Source organism: Bombyx mori, chromosome 21, assembly GCF_030269925.1.
Source record: "Bombyx mori chromosome 21, ASM3026992v2".
NCBI classification, from domain to species: Eukaryota; Metazoa; Arthropoda; class Insecta; order Lepidoptera; family Bombycidae; genus Bombyx; species Bombyx mori.
This window is the reverse complement of record NC_085127.1, coordinates 7,901,891-7,914,983: the sequence shown is the minus strand read 5'-3', so window position 1 is coordinate 7,914,983 and position 13,093 is coordinate 7,901,891. Positions and strand designations below refer to the sequence as shown.

The 13,093-nt window shown below is 35.0% G+C and overlaps 1 protein-coding gene across 2 annotated transcripts in view; it reads right to left on the bottom strand.

The window, feature by feature from the left end:
* Positions 1-846: 846 nt before the first annotated feature.
* The window catches only part of NGR-A21 (neuropeptide receptor A21), a 117,854-nt gene continuing 105,607 nt past the window's right edge, over positions 847-13,093 (bottom strand). The window contains exon 6 of one of the 2 annotated variants that reach the window (XM_062674542.1): positions 847-4,635. In XM_062674542.1, coding sequence (XP_062530526.1) covers positions 4,503-4,635 — 133 coding nt within the window. In that variant the 3' untranslated portion in view covers positions 847-4,502. 2 annotated transcript variants of the gene reach the window in all.

Genomic DNA, 13,093 nt, shown 5'->3' with positions numbered 1-13,093 from the left:
TTCGGATTATTGTGTGCATCAAACTCACATTTTTAACGCCTCAATTTAGCTCACAGGACTCTCAACCGAGCGATAAGATTTGATTTTCATTGACACAGAGCCGAAGTTAGCGAAGCGTTTAACACAAATTGCGCAGCTGGGTTAGCTGTTCGCAGTTGTCTATGTGTATCATTCAAAGAAACTTGTGAATAATTAATGTAAATTATTTTCTATGATGTTGATTGAGTAGAAATTGATTAAATAGGAAACTAAATTTTAACTGCGTCTCATATGAGATTTAGTTTGTGCTCTTTAATAGCTCCCTAAAGAGTTTGAGATTTTAAAATAGTTTAATAGTAGTTTTTGTCACTCGTTGGACATTAAAATTCCATACATTGTGGGATTAAGTGAATACGTTAAGTACAAATGTGTAGGCATAAATAAATACAACTTATAAATTATTTAACTATAAAAGTAAGAAATGATTAACAAAAAAAAACTATTTATATAAAGCAACATCGGTAACATTTTCACTATTTTAGCTTTTGGCTAAAAAAAATTTGCTTTGGTCTCGGCTTTTAACGCCTTTTGACCTTTTGACTACTTCACTGCAGAAATTGGTAGGATGGTGGCGCTTAGTGGTGGTATAGGTGGTGGTGCTATGAGGGTTTGCAATACGCCACATTACTAGTACCTTCGAATAGCATTCTTACAATGTCCATCGTTGTGTAGTTAGTAAGTATTATTTTTTTATCGCCATGTCCTCAAATTAGTTGGTATTATTAAAACTTGTTTGTTCTAGCTTTTGGCTAATACCATTTAAGTATTTTTTTTTGTTAAGAACAAGAAACAATGAATACACAAAAGTTTCAAACCAAGTTTAATTTTCTCTAATAATTCCTACACATGTATTATTACAACGTATTTACAATATTCTATTTTATAAAGTTACAAAATTTAAGATCACTATATATGCGAAAACATCTATGCTGAGTTTTTTATATTATATAATTTTAAATAATTAATCTAAGCTGCCGATAGAAACATTGTAACGACTAGATTCTATTATGATAACATTTAAAACACTTAAACAATACGCACAGGCAGATTCATTTCGCTTTACTACATTGCCATTAAATTTAATTTAATTCACTTTATTTTATCTAAATAGAAGACTACGATTTCAACTTTTTTTACACAACTCAATACTGTAATATGCACCGATTATTGCTATTTATAATATATAAACGGTATACGCGTTTACAACATTAACAAACAATACATTTCTGATTCAAATTTCGAATCAAAACAGAGCTTTAGTTAATAATAAAAAATGGCGCCTTCATCATCATTGTGTAGCTATTATAATTCAAATTTTGTTTTTCCACACTTAAATATTGATGAAAAATTAATGTTTCCAAAAAAAAGTAACTCCCGCATATATATTGATAGCTGGGAAGAAATGACGAGCAAACAATCTCTCAGCAGCTTAAGTTAGTACATTAATAAGACCGACAATTATAACGACAGAATGTCACCATACATCTTTTTTTTATTGCTTAGATGGGTGGACGAGCTCACAGCCCACCTGGTGTGAAGTGGTTACTGGAGCCCATAGACATCTACAACGTAAATGCGCCACCCACCTTGAGATATAAGTTCTGAGGTCTCAAGTATATTTACAACAACTGCCCTACCCTTCAAACCGAAACCCATTACTGCTTCACGGCAGAAATAGGCAGGGTGGTGGTACCTACCCGTGCGAACTCACAAGAGGTCCTACCATCAGGTACGGCTCCTAATTACGACTCAATGTTACACTCATGATTTGGATATAATAATATTGTCGTTCCTTAATCCCGGTCATGGTAGGTAAAGAACTTGTTTATTTAGACAAACCGGTGCCCGTTTTAAGAGAAGATCGATTATTTACCGAAAGATCGAACCAAGACGAATGCTCTAAAAGGTGTTTGCATATTCCAAAGTTGAGGACGTTTGTCATGGTGAAACGATTTTCCTTAATGTTTCTGCGACTTAGCGGTAGCCTTAAATGTCTTCTGAGCAAATCCGTAAGTAAAACGAATCCTTTTTCGGTCCTTCAATTGATCGGTCTAGTATTATATAATTTCCTACCATTTCGTTTTAAAGTATTAACCAGGAACATAATAATATATATCTATCCGAACATCTGTCTAATTGAACTTTCAATTGAGGTTGAACTCATTTACTTATTAACATAACTTGAAAATCAAGTATAGCATTTCATGTCGTTCTTAACGAGGTATGAATATTTAGAGTCAATCCACAGATCAATTTAAGAATCGATCTTGAAGGTTTGTATCTTAAAAAGGAAACTCCGTCTAATCTGACATTATTGAGTAATCTTTTTAATCTCTTTTTGCATTAACAAATCTCTACATATTCCACTCCAAAATCTTACTAAGCTTAATCCTATTTCGCTTTCTTCTCTATTAAAAGTATTTTTTTCACTTACTTAAGTAATGACGTCACGTAATGCAATGCAAGCTAAATCCGAATAGCTAATTTTATAATAATTAGGCAGTGCCTCAGGCAGTTTGAGACACCAAACATCTTTCACGATAAGCTACATTCCAACTGACAGTAAACGTTGTAAACCTTCACATGTATACTTTACATTTTATCTTTTCAAAAGTATCTCGACTCAGCAGTAATGTCGCGAGATATGTCTCCAATGCTATGAAGTAGTACAAACCTAAAATGTTTTCTAGACAAGTGAGCGTTGAATGTTATGACTGTAATTGACATGCCATTTCCACCGGATTGTTTATTAGGGGTCAGATGGGTCAGTGGCTCAACCTCCTACGCGATCTCTGCACTTAGGAGGCGCGCGGTTTATGTGAGACTGGACGGTCCGCAGATGTTGGGAGAGGACACAGGCCCTACCCACTAAAAGACTCCGCTGCACTCCCGCCCAAGCGTCCAATCCCCCCCGAGGTCAAAGTCCGGGCTTTGGCTATGGGGTCACCGCAGTTAGCACCTTCGCCGCACGCAATTTTCACCTTGCCGCAATGAAAAAAATATCAATTTTATTTATTAGCGGAATTGTGTCATCAACAGGCTCAGCTAATCATTTAACTAACACCCAATGAACCGATATTTTTTTTATAATATATTCAATAAAATTTTCACGAAATAAAGAGATTCCAATTTTTTGTCGTTGAATTAGTTTTCATCTAGCCGGCTATCTTTTTATAATTTGTTTGTTTCACATACATAATTCCACCAGCAACCTAGTTGAGCTTATTTTCAAATATTATCATTCAAGATTAAACAAGCTATTATGTTTACAAGTAAAGAGGTAGATTTCGTAAATTTATTTCATGCACCACAGTATTACCATTTTAAATTATTCGGCTATGGTATTTTTTTACAATATTTACATTACTAAATAACGATAATATGTGAATCGGTGGTATTATTTGTTATGTTTTTTTATTTCAAAAAAATATTGTTTTTAGATAATTTTTTTAGTTTGTAATCTATGTTTTTATGTGTCACTTATCTGGGTGTGTTAAAACTTGCATAGTTTATTGAAGTTCAGGAAGTTCAGGCATAGTTTCATCAATGACTTACGACACGCGAGTTGTTATCGATTGTATATTTTTTACTTGTTTATCGATACTCAATAAATCAATTCACTAATTTTCAATAAGTTAGTTTTTTTTAAAAAACAAGACGCAATACAATATTTAAGTCAAATATATGTACATAACATATAATATTTTCATTTTCTTTTTCTTTTAAGTTAGTTCTGGAATTAGGCGTTCTATTTACGGAATTCCATTTCACAATGTAATTTTTATCATTACACCGATTCGGTTTCAGGAAAATGCCTCTCAGGTATATTAGTTGTCGTACTATATCTCATTCGCTCCTCTTATAAAGAAAGATAATAAAAGGAGCTAGACACGCACAAAGTAGTGAACTAAGCCCGCGTTCCGAATGTAAACACAACCTAGATAACAAACTAGAACTTTAATAGTAACTAAAGTTATGAAGTTCCTGCTTGTTTTTTTTTTCTTAAAAAAATGCCTTCTTCTTTAACAGCTACAGAGAAATATACATTCTTTGAAACAAAAATGTATATGGTATGCAGATCAAGCAGGTATATAGATAGGCCATTTTGTCAATTATTTAAGTTCTAATTACATTTATTTTTATTTGATTACTTTAGACATCTATTTATAACAATAAATTTTATACAAAAATTAATATTTAACATTAGGTAACTTACTCACTTTAATGTCTATCAAATAGTTTCAGAAACAAAGCAGTTTTATTCTAGGAAATACTGAACAAAAAAATCTGAAATTCACACAATTCAAAAAAGTAATTTAGACAGAAAAATCGTTGTATTTAAGCCGGTTCCTCATTTTGTTTTTTTCTAAACAATACACACAACTGATTTGGCTTAAAGGGATATCATTGTTCGTGAGGGTTTCCTCGAGGATCACACCAGCCATTGCTGGCTTGCGCCCTTGTTATAACAAACTAATGTTCTGTCCATTCGAGTATTTTGCCGAAGACCGGAGAGATCTGATTGTCGTCAATCTAACGGATGATGTGTTGTTATCACCACGACGAAGGATCGATGCATGATGACCTCCCGATTCTCTGTAAAGATAAAAATATATTAGTCAATTCAACATACATAAATGTATTACAATTAAAGTGGTTTATCACACAAGAAACTCATTTTGTTCGCATAAAGAGGTTTTTTTCACGTGGGCTGTGATGGGCCTATATATCTTTTACCAGAATACTAATTATAACTATCTAGTTTCACAAAGGATACAAGACTCAATAAAATGCAAACAAAGTACTTCTTTTTTCTCCTAAAAAGTTCCTATTATGAAAGTATTATATAGATTATGTCTAATTAGTAGCGGTGTCTATTTTCGGACAAAGCTTCTTAAAGATTTAACCAACATTGTGCGAGTAATAGCTAAATTTTTACCCAATGCAATTAGTATTTTGACTGAATATCTCTGGGTGTTTAAAGCAAAAATAGAATAGAATAAAAGATTTCCTTTTCCAATATGGCAACCATAGCTGTACCGGCTTTTGTAATCACCACAATTACACTATCACGTGGGTTGTAGTATTGTTTTCTTGGTATTATTCGTTTCACGATGAATTTATATTTATTTAAGTGCATAACTACTATGAAAGCAAAACTCTACTGTAGAAGTAATTAAAACGAAACAAATACTTAATAATGACATGGTTTTTGAACTTTTGCTATGTTGCAGGGGCGCTAAAGTCTCACAGTGCAAGTATAGAAAAAACATTTTTTCACATACCTACACATCAATACTTTTTTTATTTTTTTTTTTGCTTAGATGGTTGGACGAGCTCACAGCCCACCTGGTGTTAAGTGGTTACTGGAGCCCATAGACATACACAACGTAAATGCGCCACCCACCTTGAGATATAAGTTCTAAGGTCTCACGTATAGTTACAACGGCTGCCCCACCCTTCAAACCGAAACGCATTACTGCTTCACGGTAGAAATAGGCAGGGTGGTGGTACCCACCCGCGCGGACTCACAAGAGGTCCTACCACCAGTAAAAACCAGTACACATTCGATTTCATATTGTGCTCATGAATGAATTACGCGTGCGTTTTCATATAATTTTATAAGAATTTGTTCATTCTGGTATAAAATCTCAAACTACAACGAAGAAAATTAAGGGGAAAAATATATATTTCAAAATAGAAACGATATTCGGTATCAACAGGAAAAAGGCGAAATTGAGAATTCGTGTTCACTCATGTGAATCATTACAATTTATTAGCTAAATAAAGCCTGTATACGTGACTAGCAACTACTTTGAGTATTTGTGGACTGTCTTCGGAAAGTATTACAACGGTTTCCCATCGCCTTCTCCATCAGACATTTGTGGAATTATTCGAATCCCAAACTCGTTATCCCCTCTATCGGTTTTTTTTTAATAAGAAGTATAGTTATCTGGTGTTAGGACTTCTTGTGAGTCCGCGCGGGTTGGTACCACTACCCTGCCTATTTCTGCCGTGAAGCAATAATGCGTTTCGGTTTGAAAGGTGGGACAGCCGTTGTAACTATACTGGGACCTTAGAACTTATATCTCAAGGTGGGTGGCGCATTTACGTCGTATATATCTATGGGCTCCAGTAACCACTTAACACCAGGTGGGCTGTGAGCTCGTTCACCCATCTAAGCAATAAAAAAAAGTTATACTGTTATTAATTTGTCGCTGAAGCTGGTCGTCTGTTACCTGCCAACGGACCACGGTGGCGTACGCTACCGTCGACGACTATTTATTAGAACTATTTAGTTTTCGTTCAGCAACTGAAATTTGACAGTAACCACTGACACCTAAGGCTTTATATTCATTGCAATTTTTACATTTTCTTTTCTGTATTGTTAATGCTATTTTCTTGTAAAGATGGGAAAAATGGATAAAACTGTAGTTAATCGTGAATATTTACTAAACAAAATAGCATATATTTCTTTGGTTTGATAGACGTTCATGCCCCGTCTAATGTTAAGTGCTTAACGGAGTCCGTCGTACTTTTAGACGAAATCTCATTTGTACATATTGTTACGCGCTGGGGCTTAGGATAAATAAATGTTCCACCAAAGTGCAACTTAAAACTGTATTTATCACTTAGAACACTTAAAACACTTCACAAACATTTGAAAAGTCTAAATTCGCTTCGTTCGCTTCGCTTCAGTTGATCCGTTCGCTGTTCCGATTACTAACTAACTGCGTGTCGTGCGGGGCGTGGCGTCCCTTTGCGGGAGCGCGGAGTGGGCCTCGGGGAAACCCTTCTGCCCGGACTAGATCTCCTTGCCTATTGAGGCAGGGGTGACGAGGTGCAGGTTTGAGAGTAGCAGGGTTGATTCTGTGGGTGGGACAGACTGCGTAACATCTCTGCAACGCTTTTATAGTCGAAACGAAATTCCTAGAATCGTCGGGAATATTCCACAAAAGTCGAGTATTATGTGTTTCCGCTATCTGACAATAGATGGCGTTGCACTCCTCGAGCGGTCTAGATGTTACTAGATCCTTCGATATTCGTTCGGCTATTCGGCGATAGATGGCGTTACTCTTACCGGCGTAACAATATTACTCAACAAGAATAATTCCTACCGATCTAGCCAGAGCGCATAACTGCTTCGCGCCAAATTCAGGCGAAACGATACCATTCGTAGTAAGCTTACAATATTGGATATATTGCCAGCAGTAAACACTACAAACTATCGCATGACTAAAATTTAAACGACACAAAAATAAAACATTCAACCCCTTAAAATATAAAAGTTCTTCTTATCCATAATTTATTTAGATTACTTCCTTTGCAACAACAGCACCGCAATTAATCATGAGAATAGTTATATGAAATTTTCCAGGTAACTAAATGTTTATTTTTCCTGTAATGGGTATTTAATAACACTTTTCTACTTCAATGTAATGTAATATTAAAAATACTGTATGTATGTAGAAATTTAATTCGAAGTATACCCTTCAGATCTGTCATTGTTGATGTCCACGAGCAACGGTGACCACTCAGTATCAGATTGGCCACAAGCTCGTTTTCTTGCGAACGAAAAAAAAGGATCGAATTTTTATGAACAGGATAAAATGTATCATAAAAATATCAAGTTCCTATTTGATGACAATATCCTTGTAATTTTATCTGTGGTTTTATGGTTTTATCTTGGCTACCAATATACCCTATGACCTTTCGTGCTGAGGCTAGATGATGTTCACTCTATCGTATTTTCTCAATTTTCGACAGCTAGGGTGGGAGCTAGTCGTGTGAATAAGGAGATAATAGTCGATTTTTAATATCGTGTTTATTTGAAGAGCATCGGAAAAAAATCGATAATTCGCATTTCAGTTTTTATTGAAGTTATACTTCTTTAGACGCGTTATGAAAAATTGATGAGAGTGAAATTTTACGATGCGCACGCACCGTGACACAAAATTAACAGAATGAAGTTGCCCAGTAAATCGCTCATTACAATACGACCGACGTAACTTGGCGAGTCTGAATATAGCCGCAGGTGAACTTTCCGAACCGTACCGAGAATTACCGAATTTATACAATGTCAAGAAAAGGGATGTCCAATATGCGTGTTTGAGGATGTTGTTTAATCGATTTTTTTTCAAATTGATTAAAACAAAAAAAAAAAAAATTAATAAAAAAAAAGTATAACTTCTTACGCGCGTACATAAGTGCACGCACCCCTTTTTTCATACTGTTGAATTCTTTGTACAAAATTGAGCCGTAGTTTGTAAGATTAGCTTTTATAATTTTGTAACTTCAACATTAGGCTCTAATGACTTTGAAGTGGATTGCAGTCATAATTCAGCGTTTTTTATTAGAATTTCTCGAGCACCACGGTCAGGCCTACAAAAACAAATTCCATGCGTGGGAAAAGAAGCACAGGCCTCATTATAAAATAAATATTGTTTCCTTAAGGCTATAAATTATTGACGACTCTTTCGGACACAAGGACGTTTCTCAAAACGTAATCCTTTTCAATAAAGAATGCATATCCTATGTGCTTGATTCAAATAAAAATTCTTGATTAAATGTAAACTGTTCGTACTTTTCATTATTCACGAATAACCTATCCATAACTTCCAATACAGACACTTATAATTGGAAATTGTATTTTGTCCGGGTAGATTACTTCCTATGTTTTGCATGTGTTCTTTACAGTACCGTGGTCACGAACGACTGACCGACATGACAATCAAATATTTAATAAGACAATAAAATCGCGAAATTAAACGGTAAAAGTATTTTTAAGTTTATTTACTAAATAATCATGTCCTACAATTTCTAATTTTAATACGTGTGTACATATTAAATTAGAAATTGTTAGACATGAATATATAATTAAAAAAATATTTAAGTCTGCTAATTTATTGGTGTTGGCAGCACAGCTTCGATAGTCAAATAACAGATTTATATGTGCCGTAAATTCATCAGTTCGTATCCAGAAAGAAAGTTTTCAAGCATATTTAATCGTTTTTGGAAAAAATCGATTTCTGGCTTTAAAGACTTAATCACACGCTACCGTTAATGGCTCCTGTAAAGGACTATTCGCACAAAGTTTATCGATTTAGTTCAGTATAGATTCAATTTCATTACAATTCTGTGTAAGCAGAACCGAACGCGAATCTTTTATGTATTAAGTAAGCAACAAAAAAAAGAGATATACTTAGTGTTTACGCTATCTGCAATGGATAATTAGCATTGATGTTTTTGAACGTAACTGAGAGCGCATCGATGTAGTCCCGCCCCTTTCCCCTCCTATATCAATGACACTTTTAAATTGAATTTGAATCGTGCGCATCAAAATTGTGCGATCGCAAAAAAGTGGTGAATATTGAGTGCAGCTAAGTAAGTACTTAAAAAACTAAAAGCTTTTCATCAAGATACAAAGAAAGAAGACAGGAGTGGCCACTCCATGAAGATAGTGCTACAAAAATTATCACTACAAAGACACAGACTTTCGGTGAGTTCCTAAAAATATTATCTACTACCAAGTATCATATCGATTGCGCTCAAAAATATAAATAAAAAAGAACCAAGCCCAAACATATTTGATCACTTCGAGCCGGATATTTAACAATAATTTAACCGTTGCACATAGATTGAGCGGCTACCCCCAACTTGAAAAAACTATTAATAGGTGAATATTTTGTTTAAATTTCTTTGTTACTACTTAGTTAAAATGGCTACTACTTCTAAATCTCAATCACTTTTTGATCGTAATGTACGTAAGATGCGTAGTAAAATTAATGCATATTACTCTCGAGTACAGTCCATTTATGACAGTATCACTAAAATAAATGAGAGCAATGTGGATGTATTTATGTCGAATGGTAGTACTTTAGATATGATGCGTACCGAATTCATATAGTCACTGGACGATCTTAATGATTTATTAGCATCAAATGAAGACGCCACAGAACCCAATTACGAGTCAATGGTGGCGTTTGATGAGCTATTTTCTCGCATAAAATATAAATATTCGGAACTAATGTCGTTGCGTCACAATACGCAAAATACGGCGAACACTGTTGTTGGTGAGGATAAAATTGAGACCTACCGACAGTGTCCGAAATTACCGCGATTAGAATTATGTCCGTTTAATGGTGAACTTCAAAATTGGCCTATATTTTATGAAACATTTAAATCTATAATCCATGAAAATCAAAGTTTATCTGATAGTGAAAAAATTCAGTATTTAATCGGTAAACTGACTGGTAATGCTCAATTAATTTGTCAAGGGTTTATGCCCACTGCTGAAAATTATTCAGTTTTATGGCAAACATTAGTGAATAAATATAATGATAAGCGAGTCTTGGCGGCGTCATATTTTGATACGTTATTGAATCTTCCAGTAGCTAACGATGCCGACCCGATCAGCTTAGAAAATTACATAGACAAATATTCTTCATTAGTAAGCTCGTTAAAACAATTAAAACTAGAATGTCTTGAAGATTTTATTTTTGTTCATTTAGGTTGTAAGAAGATTAGTTTAGAATTAATTAAATCATTCGAAATGAACTACTCTGATTCTGATAAACTACCCACTTGTACTCAATTTATAAATTATATTCGTAATCAGTCCCATATTTTACAACGTGCTTATAATATATCTAATAACAATAGCATTCGAATGAATAAATATAATTCTCAACAAAGTAATTCAAACAAACCTCGTAATATAAGAAATAATAATGTGAAAACATTTGTTGTACACGAACAGAAGAGATGCATATTCTGTGGTGTCGCGGAGTACCATCAGTTAAAAAATTGTTCTAAGTTTAAATCAATTACACCAAAGGAACGGTTTTCTTTCATCAAAACCAACCGATTTTGTGTCAATTGTTTAAGTACCAGTCACACAGTTCGAAATTGTTCGTCAAATGAAAAATGTAGTTCATGTTCACGTAGTCATCATTCGCTGTTACATTTTATTAGAAAAGGTGATTCGGGTGAAGCACCGAAATCAGTAGACATTGCCACCCACACTAACGGAGATCAAGACAACGCTATGCCAGATTCACTGTGCGCATGCGCATTGGAACAGCAGTGTTTTAAGACGGTATGTAATCAACAGCCCACTAAAACTATATTGCTTGGTACAGCGATATGCAATATTATGGATAATTCAGGTACGTTCTTGAGTACTGCCCGAATATTGGTAGATAGTGCATCGCAACGAGATCTGATTACTCTTGAATTTTGTAAGAGACTTAATTTACCAATTTATCCTTCCGAAACAAAGCAAGTGTGCGGAGTGGGTGATGTGAAAAATTCCATTGAAGGATATTGTTGTCTAACACTTTGCTCTTGTACTGAAGAATCAGTGCGTATTACAATACAACCTCTGGTAATCAATAAAATTACAGGTGAACTTCCTACCTCAAAGATCGATACTTCAAGTCTTAATTATCTAAAACACATTAAGCTAGCTGATGACAGATTCTCACAGCCTAGTGGTATAGATTTGATTGTGGGTTCCGATGTATTCTCTCGAATTTTACGACCTCATATAATTTCTAGGGCCCCCGGTGAACCTGTAGCAATTGAGACTTCATTAGGTTACATAATAGTCGGCCAGGCACCGGTATTAGCTCCCTCGATAGATAATTCATACTATACACATTGCACCTTTGGTGAGGACAATTTGGATAATGAGAATAATGTTTGTATTGGTAATTTTTTGAAATTAGAGGATATTCCAGACGTCAAGACATACACGGAACAGGAAGAGGAGTGTGAAAGCCTTTATAGACAAACGACTACTCGTGATAGCTTAGGTCGTTACATTGTCTCGTTACCATTCAAAGATACTCCTAGTAAGCTGGGTGACTCATTGCAAGCATCAATGCGTAGATATCTTTCATTGGAACGTAAGCTGCTATTGGAACCCGAAATGAGACAAGAATACGATAAAGTCATTAAGGACTATTTAGAAAAGGAATATTTAAACCCATGTTCTAGAAATATAAATGAGTCCTCACTCCAGTATGTTATTCCACATCACGGCATCATTCGAAAAGATAAAAGTACAACAAAATTACGGGTAGTATTGGATGGCAGTATGAAATCATCATCGGGACTGGCACTGAATGATATATTACAAGTCGGACCGAATTTGCAAAACGACCTTTTTAGAATAATTTTAAATTTCAGACTTTTTAATGTAGCGATTAGTGCTGACATTAGGCAAATGTACTTGAGGATTTTAGTAAAGGACGAAGATAGGAAATTCCTGCGAATGTTGTATCGCTTTGATCCAAGCGAGGAGATAAAACTTTACGAATTCACACGTGTGCCATTCGGTTTGTGTTGTAGTCCGTTCCTTGCGATCAGGACTGTGCGCCAGTTAGTGACGGACGAGGGATCACAATTTCCTCTCGCGGCTCCAGTAGCTGACAGTGACGTTTTCACTGACGATTTGGCTACTTCCTGTGCGAATGAAGAAACAGCGGTCGAACTTTCTAATCAACTTATTAAAATGTTTCATGCTGGTGGTTTTGATTTGGTAAAGTTTTCAAGTAACTCACCAGAGGTTCTTTCTAAAATACCCTCTTCACATAGAGAATTCGAAGTTATAGAATTTAGTCCAGATAGCTATTTAAAAATACTGGGACTAAACTGGCTTCCAGCCGAAGACGTATTCACATTCACAGTAAATTTACGGAACCGCGAATGTACTAAAAGAAATATTTTATCAGTTATAGCAAGAATTTGGGACTTAATGGGATTCGTAGCTCCTGTTACACTATGGGCCAAGCTCATCATTAAGTCACTATGGGCTAATAATATAGATTGGGATGAAACTCCTCGCCCTGAAATTGTAGCAGCTTGGCATCGATTCGTGTCTGAGTTGCCAATATTGGAAAATGTTAGAATACCACGACATACTGGCATTGTTATGGAGTGCATAGTTAGCTTATTGGGATTTGCTGATGCATCTGAAAAGGCCTATGGAGGTGTCGTTTATTTACATGTTTATTTTCCACAAACAAATAAGTTCACTATTACGCTTGTT